The sequence below is a fragment of the Pipistrellus hanaki genome (assembly GCF_964339955.1).
Source record: "Pipistrellus hanaki genome assembly, chromosome: 19".
Classification (NCBI taxonomy): domain Eukaryota; kingdom Metazoa; phylum Chordata; class Mammalia; order Chiroptera; family Vespertilionidae; genus Pipistrellus; species Pipistrellus hanaki.
The window spans coordinates 25,189,009-25,205,412 of NC_140521.1; the positions used below are offsets into that span (position 1 = coordinate 25,189,009).

Genomic DNA, 16,404 nt, shown 5'->3' on the forward strand with positions numbered 1-16,404 from the left:
ACCCAGTGGCTTTACTTGGAAGAAGGTCATGCTGGAGCCGCCGTGGATTGTGCCGTACTCGATGGTGGTCTGGTCGGCCAGGTCGTCCACCGACTCGATGGGCACGTCCATGCGCTGCACCGTCAGGAAGGCGGCCAGGTTGGCCGTGTAGGAGGAGATGATGATCAGCGTGAACGCCCACCTGCACAGGACGAACAGGGCGTGTGTCCCCAAGGCTCGCCCAGGAGTGGATGCAAGGGGGTTGGGGGGATTGGGGGGTAAACCGGGGTCCCTCTCGGGAAGGGCCAGGTGTGTGAGGCTGCCCGGAAGGAGGCAGGGTCCTGTTACCCAATGAGGGTGTGTGTGCACAGGAGCAGTTTGGGAGGCTAACAGGAATGGGTGTGAAGTGAGCAGGCGGAGACTCTGAGGTTCTGCTCAGAGCTGGGCTGTCTCCTCAGGATACAGCCAACCTTCAGGGGAGCAGTGCCGTGTGGGGGCTGAGGGACAGCCGTCATCCCGGCTTTCCGATGAGGCCCTGCAGCTCCAAGGGCACAGCACCTGTCAGCAGCTCGAGCTGACCCCAGTCTGCGGACTGTCACGGCAGAAACGCCTCAGACGGCTGACAAGCTCTGTGAGCTGCTCAGAAGTGGCATCTGGGACACATGTGCTCGTGTGACTTCAAAGGAGAAGCCGCTGTACTGGGCGGATGGAGCTGATTTAAAATGACAGTCACTGTGCCACTTGGGCAGCATGCACACAAAGCCCTAAAACCATTTGCTCCCGAAGGCGTTAGACAAGCAGGATGGCTCTGCACCCCAATTCACTTGTGTGCAGGGGCTCCAGGATCTACCTGGGCACGCCTGCGCTGGATAGTCACACTTCAGACCCGGGGAGGCTGAGTCCATGAGGCCTCACACTCAGGAAGACGGTGCCCGCGCAGGCGTGGGGCGGCCCCGGGTTCAGAAGCCAGGGCTCCCAGGCGGCTTTGCCGTCAGCTTTGCCACTCTCCCAGGGCTCCCTCGGGCTGCCTCCCAGGAGGGACAGGGGCACCTGGTGGGACAGTCACATGCCCAGTCACCAGACACATGTGTCGGACACCCAGGGAGGTGACGGTTCTAGTCATGGCACTGTCCTGTCTACTGTGAGGATGGGGGGAGGAGCCATGTCCCCTGAGCTGCTTGCAGGCCTAGTGAGTGGGTGCTAATGCCTGCTGGGCCTTGAGAGCTGTGAGAGCAGATGGGAGATTAGGGGACGGGTCACCTGTGCGCCCCAGCAGAGTGTGGGTGTAGAGAAGGTGAAGATGGGCCTGTCACCGCTGTGGGGGGGCCCGCTGGCTGCCTTCTCTGCGTATGGCTGCAGGCCAGTGTGCTCTAAGCCCCACCTGCTCTCCGGCTTCCGCCGAGGTCTGCACGCGGCTGGGAGTAGTTTCTCATGCCCACGACCCGAGGAAGCGGGGGAGGGGAGGTGAGTGGCCCCGGTGAGGGTGAAGGTGACTGTACTCAGCAGTCTTGACTAGGACCCTGGCATAAGGAGCCCTGGGCGTGGACGCCACCTTGTCGTTGGCTGGGGAGGTTCCTCAGCCCTTACACTCAGCTTCAGTCTCGGACATGTGGCTGTCTATGCCCTGTCACAATGGAAGGGGTCAGAGGTCAGTGCAGGCCTTTGCCTCTGCTGAGAAAGCAGATTCTGCATCCATCCCCCCCTCTCTCCACAGCATGTGATCCCCACTCCCGTCTGAAAAAGGCAGTCCATGGTGAGCTCCACGGCCTGCCTGCCACCTGCTCTGGGCGAGGAGGCTAAGGGCGGCCTGTCTTCCTCTCCCAGTCCCCCAGCGAGCACCAAACCGAGCCCCGAGTTAACGACCCAGAACTCCAGGAGGCAGAGGGAGGCGCCACACACACGCTCGCTGGGAAGCGGAGTCTCTGAGCCAGGCACTTGCACAGGAGGGCCCGGTGCGGGCAGAGGGGAACATAGCCACGGGAACAGTACACTCTGCAAGGCAGGCCCCGGAGGCAGGTCCCTGGAGGCAGGGCCCAGGAGAGAGGCCCCGGAGGCAGGGCCCTGGAGGCAGGCCCCGGGAAGCAGGGCCCGGGAGGCAGGGCCAGACCTTGTAGCTGACTCTCTCATCTCCATGGCATCTGCCCAGGCCTCCTGGACGTTCAGATGCCCTGAGACTGTCCCTTCTGTTCTGGGCAATGGGAGCCTGGTTCACTATGTGGAGCCATGGACTGTGTGACAGGGTGCGAGCTCCCCGACCAAATGCTTTAACCCCAGGAAACAACAGCCCAGCCTGGAAGGGCTGCTGTCCCAGCCGTGTTCCCATCCTGTCAGCCCCTCTGGCTGCTGTGCAGACCCCCTGCCATGCCCCCTGCCCTGTCCTGGGCCTCACACACTGGACCGTGTGTGTGTGTGACAGCCAAGCCCGAGGTGGGCTTCCGAGTGCAGGCGGGGGCTGGTGCTCTGTAAGCTTGTCTCTCTGGTGCACATTCCCTGTCAGCTCCTCCTGTCCTGTCTAAAGCCAGTCTAGTCCACATGTCAACAGTACTTCACGTGTCAAAGAGTTTCCCCTCACTGCAGCTGCTGCCTGGCAAGCCGGAGGAGGAGGAGGAGGAGAAGGAAGAGAAGGAGGAGGAGGAGGAGAAGGAGGACTGGAGCTTTGGGGGAGGCTGGCCCTCTGCTTGGGAGACCAGAGGCTGGCTGTGTGCTGTCCACTTGCCCCCCAGGGCCTGTCTAATTCAGAGTGACCTCGGATTTGCATCCCCCGCCTCCTGCTCTCACCGCCCCTTCCCCGCTGAGGCGGACAGGCCTGGGAAACCCATGCCCGGTGCAGAGGGCAGGAGGCTAGCCGAGAGGTAAGAGGCAGGCGGCGAGGTGGCTGGGCCAGGCTCCACCCATAGCATTTCCTGCCCATGCTCCTGTTTGCACATCTATCTGCACAGGCCCTGCCGGCTGCTGGGCCTCAGGCCACTCCCAGTCTGCGCATCCTCGCTCTGCTGAGGCCTTTCATCTGCTTTCTCAGTCCGTCTCAGTCAGTCTGTGTGTGAGGGCAGGGGCAGGATGCCCCAAAGCGCCCCTCCACTCCCCGCTGGTGGACTTGGCCAGGCAGAGGCTGTGGCTCTCTCCCCGGGGATCCAGGTTCTGCCCCAGGCGAGCGGTGTGCACCCCGAGCAGGGCTCTTTGGAGGCAGGCACCCTGAGGTCCCGCCTACGAGGCCCTTCTCTGCCATCTTACCAGACGCCGCTGACACAGCGCGTGGACAAGGCCCGCGGGGCGATGGTGGAGCCCTGCTGCATGAAGCCGCCGACCGGAAACCAGAGGCTGTTGCCCAGGGAGTACTGGTTCACCAGCAGGCCGCACCGGCCCCGGGCACAGGCATGCGGGCTGTACCACTCGTAAGGGGTCAACCTGTGGGCAAAGGAACATGTCTGGTGCTGCGGAGGGGCAGGGGACGGGCGGGCTCGGCGGGCTCCCCTTTCTGACCTCTGGTCTGCACTGTCCCTGGGCTCGTGGCCTTGGGCAAGTCCTCACTGTGGGCACCAAGCTCTGGAGAGGTGTCTTTTTCTGGACTTGGACTTTCCCAACCAAAGCCCAGGGGCCTGGACCATACTGGCGGCTTGTAGTTGTTTTGCTTTCATCATAGAAGCATGTTTACTTTTCCACATGAATTCTGATGCAGAGCTCCAATACACAAAACCAAGGATGGGGCCTGCAACTGGCTGAGAGGTTCAGGCTCTGGCAGGCAATAGTGAGGCAGGCGCGCGTGCGTGTGTGCGTGTGTGCGTGTGTGTGTGTGTGTGTGTGTGTATGAGAGAGAATGTGTGTGTATGTCAGTGTGTGTGTGAGAGTGTGTGTGTATGTGAGTGTGTGTGTGTGTGAGTGTGTGTGTATGTGAGAGAGAGTGTGAGTATGTGTGTGTATGTGTGTGAGAGTGTGTGAGAGTGTGTGTATGTGCGTGTGAGTGTGTGTGTATGTGAGGGAGTGTGTGTGAGTGTGTGTATGTGTATGTGTGTGTGTATGTGAGTGTGTGTGTGTATGTGAGTGTGTGTGAGAGTGTGTGTATGTGTGTGTGACTGTGTGTGTGTATGTGAGTGTGTGTGTGTGTGTGTGTGTGAGAGAGAGAGAGAGAGAGAGAGAGAGAGAGGTGGGGGGGCTGGTAGCCAAACCGGAGGACCACTGCCAGCACTTTCAAGGTCACTGAGACTGTGGTGCGGATGCAGGAGGGGCTCAATCAAAGGGGCAGGGGAGAGTGGGGAGCAGCAAAGCCAGGCTCCAGCAGCACTCCTAACGGGCAGCGGGCAGTGCGGCCTGGGAGGGGCCAGGCAGCGTGCCAGTGCCCGGGGACACTCTGCTGTCACAGGGGCTTGGCACTGGCCTGGGCTGCAGGCCCCAGGGGCACGTGGTGGCCGAGCAGCATGCACAGCATCTTTGAGGACCACCAGGCGGTCAGAGGGTTTTCTTTGTGGGGCCTGATGGCTTCCTGAAAGGGGCTTTGATGTCCAGGAAGCAGCAGAGACTGGGTGATGCAACACCCCTGGTTGGCAGGGAACTGCCCCCAGCTAGGCTCCCTGTGGTTTTGGGGCCTGTCTTCTGATGGGAGGAAGTACAGCTCCCCGGGGCCACTGAGGAGCCGGCTCTGAGGGAGAACCCCCCAACACACACAGAGAGAGTGGGACCTACACGGAGGCCTGGCTCTGTGGCCAAGGCAGAGCAGCTGCTGAGGGGGACAGAGCCACTCAGCCCCCAGGTGCCCTCTGAGCAGTTGTCCTCCCGCACAAGCACCCTTGCTGTCCTCACTGCTGGCACCGAGCTCAGCGGAGGCGCCCTCTGAGGGAGGATGAGGAGCCCTGGCCTGGGTCCTGCTTCTGGGTAATGAAGGGCCAGGTGGTCCATGCCCCACGCCTTAGAGAGCACACCCTCCTGTGCACACCCAGGAGGCCTCAGCCTGGGGTTCCTTGGCTCTCCATAGGCCCAGGGCAGTCTTGGGCTTCTGGGGAGAGGGGAGGACAGGTTCTTCCCAACCCCTCGTCTGGGTTATCTATACTAATAAAAGGATAATATGCTAATTAGACCGGGTGACCGGACACCTTCCAGATGTCTGACTTCTTCCAGACAGTTAGGGGATGACTAGTCTGGCGGGTGGGCAGTTGGGGGTGATCAGGTCAACAGGGGGCAGTTGGGGGCAACAAACCCAGCAGGGGTCAGTTGGGGAACAACCAGGCAGGCAGGCAGATGGTTAGAAACCAGTGGTCCCAGATTGTGAGAGGGATGTCCAACTGCCATAGGATCAGGCCTAAACTGGCAGTCAGACATCCCTCAAGGGGTCCCTGATTGGAGAGGGTGCAGGTCGGGCTAAGCAACACCCCTCCCCATGCACGAATTTCATGCACAGGGCCTCTAGTATATATACAGTGAGTGGCCAGATTATTATGATCTCTGAATGCATAATAATCTGTCCACTCAGTATTTACATTTATATTTACATTTACATTTACATTTACATTTACATTTACATTTACATTTACATTTACATTTACATTTATATTTGTATTTGAGGCCCAGTCAATGAATTTTTGCATAGGAGAGGAGGTCTGGCCAGCCTGGTCAGGGGAGGTGACATGGACGGTTGGCTGGCCTGCCTGCTGGTCAAACTCCTGGTAGAGGGGACAATTTGCATATTAGCCTTTTATTATATAGGATATACATTGAGTGTATATCCTATATAATAAGAGATCATAATAATCTGGCCACTCTGGATGTGTGTGTGTATATATATATATATATATATATATATATATATATATATATATTTCATTTCAGAAGGGAGAGAGAACCACTAATGACGAGAGAGAATCACTGATCGGCTGCCTCCTACTTGCTCCGAACTGGGGATCAAGCCCTGACTGGGAATTGAACCATGTCCTCCTGGTTCATGGGACTATGTGTCTTAATGTTACTGGCAAATGCCTCACTCCATCCTGCCTCCCTGCCATCTGCTACCCTCATGTTCCAGTCCAACAAGGCAGCTTTGTTTTCACAGGCAGCTCTGGGCTGGGGAGAGGGCAGGCCTCGGCAGAGAAGGCCTCAGCGCCCAGGCCTCCATCCCCATTCCTATTGCCTATCACTCAGATTTTGTGGTAGATCCAGGCAGTGGAGTGCAGAGTGCTTAATCAGAGTGCTTAATCTCCTTGCCCCTCCACTCCTCCCCTCCTTCCACCCAAGGCTCCTGCATGAACAGGCCGCTGAAGACAGGGAAGCAGGCAGGGTGAGAGGCAGGAGTGCATGTGCAAGGTTGGGCAAGCTCACCTGTTGGCATTTACACATTTGGGAATGTGTGTGCCATGGGAATGGGTGTGCCAGGCCAATAGCTGGGCAGGGTGGTTCAGGTTCTGACTCCCTCCATTCCTCTAGTTTGGCTCCAAGGCCTTCTCCTCCCCACCCATCCCAGGTAGTTCCCAGAAGCGGACACGAGGTGGCAGTGTGAGGAAAGAGATGGGAAAACTTTACCGAGCCACCAGGAAGAGGATGCAGCTGACGGCCAGGTAGGCCAGAAGCATGAAGAGCCAGACGCCTGGAGAGAATGGGTCCAGGAAGGAGAAGTAGCCAGGCTTGCGTCCCTGGGGAAGGAAATAAAAACAAGACTTACGGCACACATTCGATGAGAAGGCTTTGGGGCCAGGCAGGGGGGCAGGGTCTGGTGAGCGCTGGTCCTGGAGTGCATGGCCTTGGGTTCTGGCTGAGCAGGGCTTGTTCCCAGCCCAGGGGTGTGTTTGGCCAGAGTCATGGAAGTCAAAGGAGGGAGCTGGTCACAGGAAGCTGTGGACAGTGGACCTGGAGGAGAAGCAGGAAGCTGTGGGCAGTGGGAGGGAGGAGAAGGAGAAAGCCAGGAACTTGATTGAGCTGTGAGTCTTGGGCCACTCCACACTCCCCCAGCCTCAGTGGGAGCTGGACTCGATCAGAGGTGACACACTCATGCTTATTCCACAAGCAGCCCACAGACAGCTGCTTGTTTACCCTGCAGTGTTCCCTCCTTTTGATTAGTTGCCAGCATTAGTTATGGAGATTTTGTTTAAAGTCCAGATTTCTGGCAGTCTTGCTTTTGTTGGGTGGTCTGGAGACACCGGGCCCATCTTCTCAGCTGCTGGAGCTGAGTGGTGGCTACCATGCCAGGCGGCCTCTCCCCAAAGCTCCCACTGTTCCTGTGGCCACTTCTACTCACAGTGAGACCACTGGCTCTCACAGGACCACTCCCGGTGGAAAATGATGTGATTTCATGATTCCAGAAATCTAGGGCGTCCATGGATAGAATAGAAACTCAGTGCTAAGCTCAGGGATTCTGCAGACAAACTCATAGACACAGAGAACAGACTGACGGTTGCCTTGTGGAGGGGGCTGGAGACTGGGTGAAAGGTGAAGGGATGGAGAAGTATTGATTGGCAGTTACAAAATAGTCACAGTGGTGGAGAGCACAGCACAGGGAATGTAGCCAACGATGCGGCAATGACCTGAGCGGTTCCAGGAGGGGACGGGAAATATCAGGGGAGGGACCATGCTGTGAAACAAATGACTGTCTAATCACTATGCTGTTCATCTGAAACTAATACAAAATATTACTGAATTCAAACTGCAACTGAAATGCGCACTTAGAAAACTGGTGAGCAACCCCTGGCTATACAAAGACACGTTGCTCTTATGTACTGGGGCTGGTGTGTCTTCCTCGTCATGCTAAGAGCCAGCAGCAGGCAGACTGCGCAGGCCCCATCTTCGAGCCCAGTGGGTGGGGGCTGCCATGCCCACACCTTGTGTGGCCACCGACTCTGGGCAAACATTACTTGAGTCCAATGTGCCTTGTCAGTCATGATCATCTTACTCTGTGTCTCAATTGAGAGTATGAAAAATTTCCCCCAAAAAATTTTTCAAATTTTTTAATGAAAAAATCTCTTCTTGTTGATTTCTGAATCTGGAACCCCATTGCATGCTGAAGTCAGAATCTATCCTTGATTTTATCTTGAGTGACACTGTGCTGTAAGGTCGCAGTTCCACTGAACACATCTAGTCACTTGGCAAGGCACCATCTGATTCCATCTATGATTGGCTGATGCCAACTGGAGAGCAAAGAGGGGCAGTCGTTTGAGATTTGGGTCTGGGCCTCCACTGTCTTGGCTTGGGCAGAGCCCACAGTTTATATGATGCCCAAGGGAAGTATGGGACTTGCATCCTAATGCCTACCATTTTTTCCTGTGGGGATGCTTTAGATGGCTTTCTTCCCAAGACTTCTGAGGTACCAGGCTTGGAGCAAATCAGATCCATATGCTATAGGCATTTCTTCCAAGTAATTGATTTTCCTCAATCCAAAAGGTGTATGATGGTGACACTTTCCTTCTGAATAATTCAGTGCTTCCCTGTGTTCTCTGGATCTCAATGCCAGGTCTCCACATTGCAGGGTGGGAAGGCCCAGGAGGGTCCTGGCCCAGGGAGGGCACATGCTTGCTGACATCATGGTGATGAGTTCCGTTTATCTGGTGCTCATTAGTTGGCCTGTTGTACGGATGCCCTGCTTGCTTTCCTTTAAATGGCCCCTGGACTGTGTCTTCTCCTTCTTATTCTTATTCAATAATGTCCCTAATTACTTTCACACCTTCTCCTCAATGCCAGCAGAATTCCAATGTGCTCTATCTCACCCCTTACAGTACTCTTCAACATCACTTACTTATAACCACCATTATTTATCAGCCAGCCAGACTGCCTAGAACTGAATCCTGGTTTCACCACTTACAAATTGTGCGAACTTGAGTTATAATAAATAATGCCTTAAAACAACAGATATACTCTGTGGTATCTATAGGCATTTACACTGGTTTTACACGTCTCTGTTGACTGCAAGGTGAGCCATTCTCCAGGGGGAATACACCACTCTGAAGGTCGGCAATTGGTTATAAATGCCTATGTCCCAATTGCCTAGGACAAGTCAAGCTCTGCAGATGGGATTGAAAATTAGATGCCACCAAAAATTGAAAATGGTTCCCTTGACTTTTGCACTGTGCTTCAGAGAGCCAAAGGGCTGGTCACCAACTGAGCAGTCCACATGGTGAGATTCTTTGAATGTTACCTGTGGAGCTGCCCAGGGGCTATGATGTGGCACCAAACTCCCCTTGCAAGTAGGCAATTCCTCTTATCCTTAAAAGAACTTATAACTCCCTGATGCATTGTTCTGTGTGTACCGGAGTAGGTGACATCACAGGAAGAACACAAGTGCTTTTCCAGTCTGGAACAGGTGCATGACAAGCAGCAAATGGAAACACAGACTTGGATTGACGTGGCTTACACTTACAAACTGTGTGACACTGAGCAAGTCGCCTAACTTATCTGGGCTTTTGTTTCCATTGTAGCAGGTGCAATAGTAAAACCTGTTTCATGTAGTTGCTTTGAGAACTCGACACATAGTAAGGGCTGTGCACTAGGTATGTGCGTGCCTCTTCCTATCTAATGGCAATCAGAAATGGATGAGGGAAGGGGTATGTGATAGGAGGGAACGTACTTTTATAGTGACACTCCCTCGATGCAGCAGGTGTCCTACAGTGACACCTGCTAACGATGTTGGGGGTGCCATCTGGTTATAGTCACTCCCCAGGGTTCCTGTGGTTATAACATGAGTCATAAGGGTCCCCTAGGGCTCCCCAGGGAAGCCATAAGGGCAACACCAGCCTCGCTCCTGGAGGAAGGTACTTAGATGCCAGTGATTCCATCTCACTGGCAGCATGCTGTCAGCCTTTCCTGATGGACAGAGTGGGTCCGACTGTGGTGGGATCTCTTGTGTTTGTGAAAAGTTGTACCCTAGTCACCATTCCCTACATACAAACTACTGTTATGCATCCTTTCCCCCCCTGTACTCCATCCCCTCTCCAGCAGAGCTAATGACAAAGACTTGGCAAAGTCGTTGGAACTCAAGGCAATTTACAGAGACCAGTCATGGCCAGTGGTCAATAGAACACACTTGGGATGAAGGGATAAGACAACAGTTTCAATTACTCCTTCAGGAAGAGGCAGAAGAGCATATGTCTTCTTGTTCCAACCCAGGAACTAAGGGGAGCTCCCCTCAGTGTGTCTGCAATGAGTTGTCTTGATGACATTTTGGTTTAGCATGCAATTCTCATCTGTGACTCCCAGGGGGAAGGATAATCAATGAATTCCTCTTACACAAAACCCACAGATGGGGTTGTTGCCTGCATACAGCCCAGATGCAGCCTATATTTCATATTGCTTGTTGGAAATCAGGTGTGAGTAGACCTAAGATCTAACCCTGGCATTGCCCTTGTCTTGCTGAGTGATGCTAGGCAAACCACTCAACTTCTCCAGTGCCACTTGTTTTTCCATATCGTAGGACACCATGATAGGCATGAAGGGAGAACATGAGAATTACTAAAGTTGATAAAACACCTTTAGCTTCTTTAGAGAGGAGCACTCAATAAATAATCAACATTAAAATGATTCAGGAAGCCATAGTTCCATTATATGGGCTATTAGGTTATTTAGTGTTAAGAAATAAAACTATTCATTTTCAGTTTTCTTGTAATAGAATATTAAGCAGTATTAGAAATGATTCACTGGTTTACTCAGCACTGTTCTCCATTTTCCTAGACAATCTTTCTGAAGTGAAAAGACCTTCTTGAAAAAGGGGCAATACATCCAGCAAAATGCTTGGCATTGATTCAAAGTTGGCCTTTATTTCTTTCTCACCTTTTAATCCCTGTCTCCATCTGCTTTTGGGTGTTCCCTCAGGGCCCAGCTGCTGGAGGGGGTAGGGTGGGTTCAAGACACAGTGTGAGCTAGAGACACCAGGAATTCTGCCAGGCGCAGCTCCAAGAGGAACACAGTTCTGAGAGTCAGGACACCTGTGTTCCAGGCCCAGCCCTGTGCGAGCTCCTTGTTTAAGATGGAATTGTAATCCTGGCTCTTTTCCCTCAAAGAACAGTCCGGAGGGCCAAATGAGAAAGGGTACACAGGACAATTATTCAAAAGTCCCACAAATAAGGGTGCAGGCCTGGTATCCTAGGAGAACATAGGCTTACACCTGGCTTTGAACTCTTCTCTCTCACTCATTGGTAAGTGATCTTGTTCAAGTTTTTAAAACAAGTACAACAGCCACATTAGTTTCCTCGGGGGGCGGCCACCACAAAGTACCACACACTGGTGGCTTACCAACAAAAAAGTGCCTTCTCATGGTCCTGGCAACTGGAAGGCCCAGATGGAGATGTGAGCGGGCCCAGGCTCTCTCTAAAGCCTTCAGGGAAGAACCCTTCCTGGTCTCTCCCAGCTCCTGGTGCGGCAAGCCTCTGCGTTTCCGGGCTTATGGACACCTCCCTCCAATCTCTGTCTTCAGATTCATACGGTCTTCTCCCTGTGCGACTGTGTCCAGATTTCCCTCTTCCTCTAGTGGCAATAACCATTAGTGACTATAACCAGACACTCTAATCCACTATGACCTCATTTTAACTTGATTTCCAAATAAGACCATACTCATAGGTGCTGAGGGTTAGAACTTGAACGTATTTTTTGAGGGGCCCCACTTCAACCCATAACAAGAGTCACATCACAGGTGCCTGAGAGTGTCTGGCACAGAGGAGGTGCTGAGGAATGGGGGCTGTCATCACTGTGAAAGGAGGAGAAAGAGGATTAACACTCCCTTTATCCACAAGAGTCTTGACAACAGCATTGTCGACAGCTGTCTGTGACCAGACCCTCACCTTCTCTCTGCCTTTGCCTGGAAACCTGGGGTTTTGACGTTCTCTTCTTCCAGACACTGGGCCTTCTTCCCCAAGCCCAACAGGAGGCCTGAGAGGACCAGGCCCAGGCCAGCTGTGCTCTCTGAGCCGCCTGGTGGCCGGGGCAAGGAAGCGTCTCCCTGGAGGAGTGGGCTGTCTTCTCTGAGGCCCTAACAGCTGTTGGCTCTGTGAGCTCGGGCTGGGAACATAAACATCCCCTTTCCTGGAATTGGAACCTGAGGCCCGAGGAGGATCAGAAGAGGGAGGGTCGCTTCTTCACCAGGCATCTGGGATGAGCTTTGGTGACTTCCCTGCTGGGTAGCCATGTGGTGCCAACTAACACAGGGGAATATGCTGTGTGACCTTGGACCCCAGTGGCTGCAGTGCCAGGAAAACCACCTAATACCAGTGCACGAAGAGCTAGTTTGGCATGAAGATGAAAGGAAGTTCTTCGGGCTTAGCAGACAAACTAGAACTACGTGCCGGCCATGTGATGACTGCCCATGGCGGTCTGAGGCCCAGCCAGCTCCCTCCCTGCCCTGCCCACTAGGTATCTTGCCCACCCTCTGCTGTCCATTGCTGTGCCTCCACCAACTCCTTTCAATACCAGCTGTACCCGCTCTAACCAACCTAACAGAAGCCTCCTTCTCTTGTTAAAGTAGGCGGTGCCCTGGCCAGTGTGCTCAGCTGGTTGAGCATCATCCCATGGAGCGAAAGGTCACGGTTTGATTCCTGGTCAGGGCACACGCCCAAGTTGCAGGTTTGATCCCCAGTCGGGGTGTATGCCGGAGGCAATCAATTGATGTTTCTCTCTCTTCCTCTGTCTCTAAAATTAATAAAAAATTAAATCATTTAAAAATGTGTGCAGAAGCGGGGCCATGTCAGGGATACATGACATTAAATTACCTGCCCTTTACTCACTAGTGGAAGGAGGCTGCCTGCCTCCACCAGACACCAAGCTGCAAGTGAGCAGAGGGCAGCTGAGCCCTGAAGTCTGGAGGGTGCTGGGGACCTCGCTGTGCTGTGGCCTGTCTTCTAGGGGGAAGCAGAGGGACCAACAGGCCAACCATCCCTAACTGAGCAGTCTCTCCTGGCCCTCCCTACTCAGTGAGGCAGATGCAGTATTTACAAGCTCGCCCACAAGTGTGACTCTCCCGTTCTTCTTGTTTACCAATCATGCAGCTGCTGGGGGAAACACTAGCCCAGCATATTAGCACTTGAGTCTTGAATTCTAAATATTTCCATAGTCATTCTTAATTACTATATAACTTGGTGTTTGCATGCGAATACGATGAATGACAGAAATGCTTACCATGTGAACGCGGTAAAGAATGCTAATCCCCAGAGTCATGAACGGCTTGGAGAAATCAATCACCTTCTCGCGCTCAGCGGTAATGGTGAGGCCGGCCACGGCCAGGTCTGCTTTCTGGAAGGGAGAGAGAGCCCATCAGAGGGGAAGCCGCATGGGACAGGGCACCGGGACGGAGACAAGGGCCACTGCTGCTGGGGGATGCTACCCTGGTCTGGCTTCTCTGCCATGGGAGTGACTCTAAGAAGCTGCTCCAAGGTCAGAATGATCACTGACGGTCACTGGAGGTTAGATCCTCTGCACACTAAGTAAGAACAAAAGGCAGGAAGGACCACACAGACTGCTCAGAGAGAGACTCAAAGGCACTGGAATAGGGGTTTCAAAGGGGAAAACTGGTAGGTTTCTTGAAACCTCAACATTGAGTTGTTTTTTATTCAACTTATTAATTCATTTAGTCACTAAAATGTCACTGAGTTCCCACGCTGTATAAGGCACTTTTGCAGGGGATGGAATTACAATCTATATTAATAAAAGCCTAGGTGGCCCTCCTGTCATCACAAGATGGCCACCATAAGATGGCCACCACAAGATGGCCTGCAGGGGAAGGCAGTTGGGGGTGAACAGGCCAGCAGGGAAGGGCAGTTGGGGGCAAGATCAGGTCAGCAGGGGAGGGCAGTTGGGGGGCATTGGGCCAGGAGGGGAGGGCAATTGGGGGCGATCAGGCTGGCAGGGGAGTGGTTTGGCATCAATCCAGCTGGCAGGTTAGTGGTTAGGGAGCAATCAGGCAGCCAGACAGGCGAGTCATTAGGAGCCAGCAGTCCCAGATTCTGAGAGGGATATCTGACTACCAGTTTAGGCCAATCCCTGTGGACCTCTGAGGAGTCCCAGATTGGAGAGGGTGCAGGCTGGGCTGAGAATACCCCCTTAGTGCACAAATTTCATGCACCGGGCCTCTAGTAAAATATAAGAGTAATGGAACCACAGGCATTAAAAACAATCTAAAGGAACCCATTCATTTCCGAGCAGATGTTGAAGAAATGGAGACCAAAGAATCAAGTAAGTGGCCCGGCATCACTGAGGTTGTCCTGGAGCTGGGACCAAGCCGTAGGCTTCCCAGCCCACTGGCCACTGAAGTTGCTCTTGAGGCTAAGATTCATCTTCCACAGAAGACCTGAGAGAAGGCCCTCTAGTCCCTTTCATGTAAAGTCAGCAGAGTTTGTTCTGAACATGTTTCCTTCCTTTCATTTTGCCCCTAGCTGGCACATGAATGCCCACATTGACGGTCTGTCCTGAGTCAATGTCCTCTGGGAAAGGAGGGATGTTGGCTCCCTCTGCCAGAAGTTCTTGCATCTGATCTAACTCCATCCCACTGCAAAGCAAGCTCGCTTCCTAGTGGGCTGCTCCCCTGCAGACAGAGTGGGGAGAGGCCAGAGCTGATGTTCATTTTAGTCCATGCTCTGCCCTAGCCACTGCCCTCCTCAAGGCTTCCGTAACCTCATCCCTCAGCTGAGGGTCAGGGTGAAGAGAGTGTTGGGTCCCTCTCAGAGGCTCTCCAATGTAGTCCTTGACCCCAGCTGCCAATCACCCGAAAGACTCAATTAAAGTGCATATGTGATAAGTTGCCCACTGATGCTGGCATCCTAGGAACTTAGCGTGCATCTAGACTGGTCGTCATGGGTTTACATTTCATCTTCTTTTTTTGTGTGTGTTAATCTTCACCTGAAGATATTTTCTATTGATTTTTAGAGTGAGTGGAAGGGAAGGGGATAGACAGAGAGAGACACATCAATTGGTTATTTCCCGCAGGTGCCCAGGGATTGAGCCTGCAACCGAGGTACATGCCCTTGACTGGAATCGAATCCAGGACCCTTCCGTCCACAGTCCGACGCTCTATTCACTGAGCCAAACTGACTAGGGCTATATTTCAGCTTCTTTAACTCCTAATCCTTGTGGATCAGTTGGTGAAAAATATGAGGAAAGAAGTTTCGAAAAGTGAAGTGTCCAACCATCTACAAACAGATACATTCACACACATTTCTCCCAAGTCACTGGGAGGAATAAGAGAGAGACACTGGTCCTCACTTTCCACACCAGGGGTGTGTGATGAATGAGAGGGTACATTCCCTGGCAAGGTCATTTCCTTCTCTACGACCCCCTCCCAATCCTCCAACCCAACTCTGTTCCACCAGCTAAAGCCGCCAGGAGACTTAGCAGGTTAATAAGCTCAGGGCCTTATATAGGGAGGTCAGGCTGACAAGAAACTAGCCTGTAGATGTAAGAGATGGTTTATGAAAAATAAAACTGTGAGTGGCTCATTGTTGCTCACTCTTGCCAGAAACAAATCAGTTTCACTTAAGAGAGATGTTGACAGGAAGCCAGGAAGGCTGGTCAACAACCTTAATTGCTCTAACCACTCACCCTTTAGTTGAGACATTGTTAACTGAAGCGGCCTCCACCTTGTTTGTCCCTGTGTAAGTTTCTGTTATTTCCTGCCTAAGGGCTACATGTAAATTTCTATTTATGTTGCCTAAGATGTTTTCCCCAAAGCCTCAATAAAAGAGATGGCAGGGCCAGAGCAGGAGTAGTTCTCCCACTAGAGTTGGACTGCCGCCTGGCCCCCCTTGTCGCCAAGTTGAATTTCTTCAAAGTCTTAAGTCTCTTCATTTGTGTGTGGCCCTTCTCCAGAATCCGAACCCTGAATTGGGACTCTTTCCATGCGGGTCGTGAAAGAGATGAATACACTCTGTTTCTCTAAGACTGTTGGGCCAGGGAGGGCAGTGGGAGTGGGAGACTGTGAACATCTGCATTTGGAGATTCCGTGGAGTGCTGTTTGGGGCTTTTAGAACCTCAGCCCTGCATTGTGTCCAGTCAGCCACAGAGCCATGCCAGGCTGGTGCGTGGTGGATGCCAAATCGGCATCGCAAGACTTGGGAGGAGGAAGAGGCAAAAAGAAAATTGGTTGGAAAGAAGGAATTGAAGGAAATGTTAGAAACCAAAACTGATAAGATGTGTCAGAGTAAACACAGCACCCAGTCCTTTCTGGGACTATTTAAATACACACACACACACACACACACACACACACGCACACGCACACACACACACAGAGTACACACACACACACACACGCATACTGCACACACACTGTATACACATATATTGTACACACATACATGTATACACATACCACACACATACACATATACATATACACACATACACACATATTGTACACACACACAAACACACACACACACATATCTCCCAATTAACCAGAGTCAACAGCTCTATCCTCAGGTTTCTCTCACTACAGTCAGCTTTCCCCCATAAAGGCAACTGCAGATTGACATTTGGGAA

At 52.7% G+C, this 16,404-nt stretch overlaps 1 protein-coding gene across 4 annotated transcripts in view; it reads right to left on the bottom strand.

Moving 5' to 3' along the window:
• Positions 1-16,404, bottom strand: part of GRIK4 (glutamate ionotropic receptor kainate type subunit 4) — a 245,804-nt gene that overhangs the window by 25,296 nt on the left and 204,104 nt on the right. For all 4 annotated transcript variants that reach the window (XM_084868424.1, XM_084868422.1, XM_084868423.1 and 1 more), the window contains 4 exons: positions 13,051-13,164; positions 6,484-6,593; positions 3,211-3,384; positions 16-181 (listed from right to left, as the gene is read on the bottom strand). In XM_084868424.1, the coding sequence (XP_084724550.1) occupies positions 16-181; positions 3,211-3,384; positions 6,484-6,593; positions 13,051-13,164 (564 nt within the window). The remainder of the gene's footprint in view (positions 1-15; positions 182-3,210; positions 3,385-6,483; positions 6,594-13,050; positions 13,165-16,404) is intronic.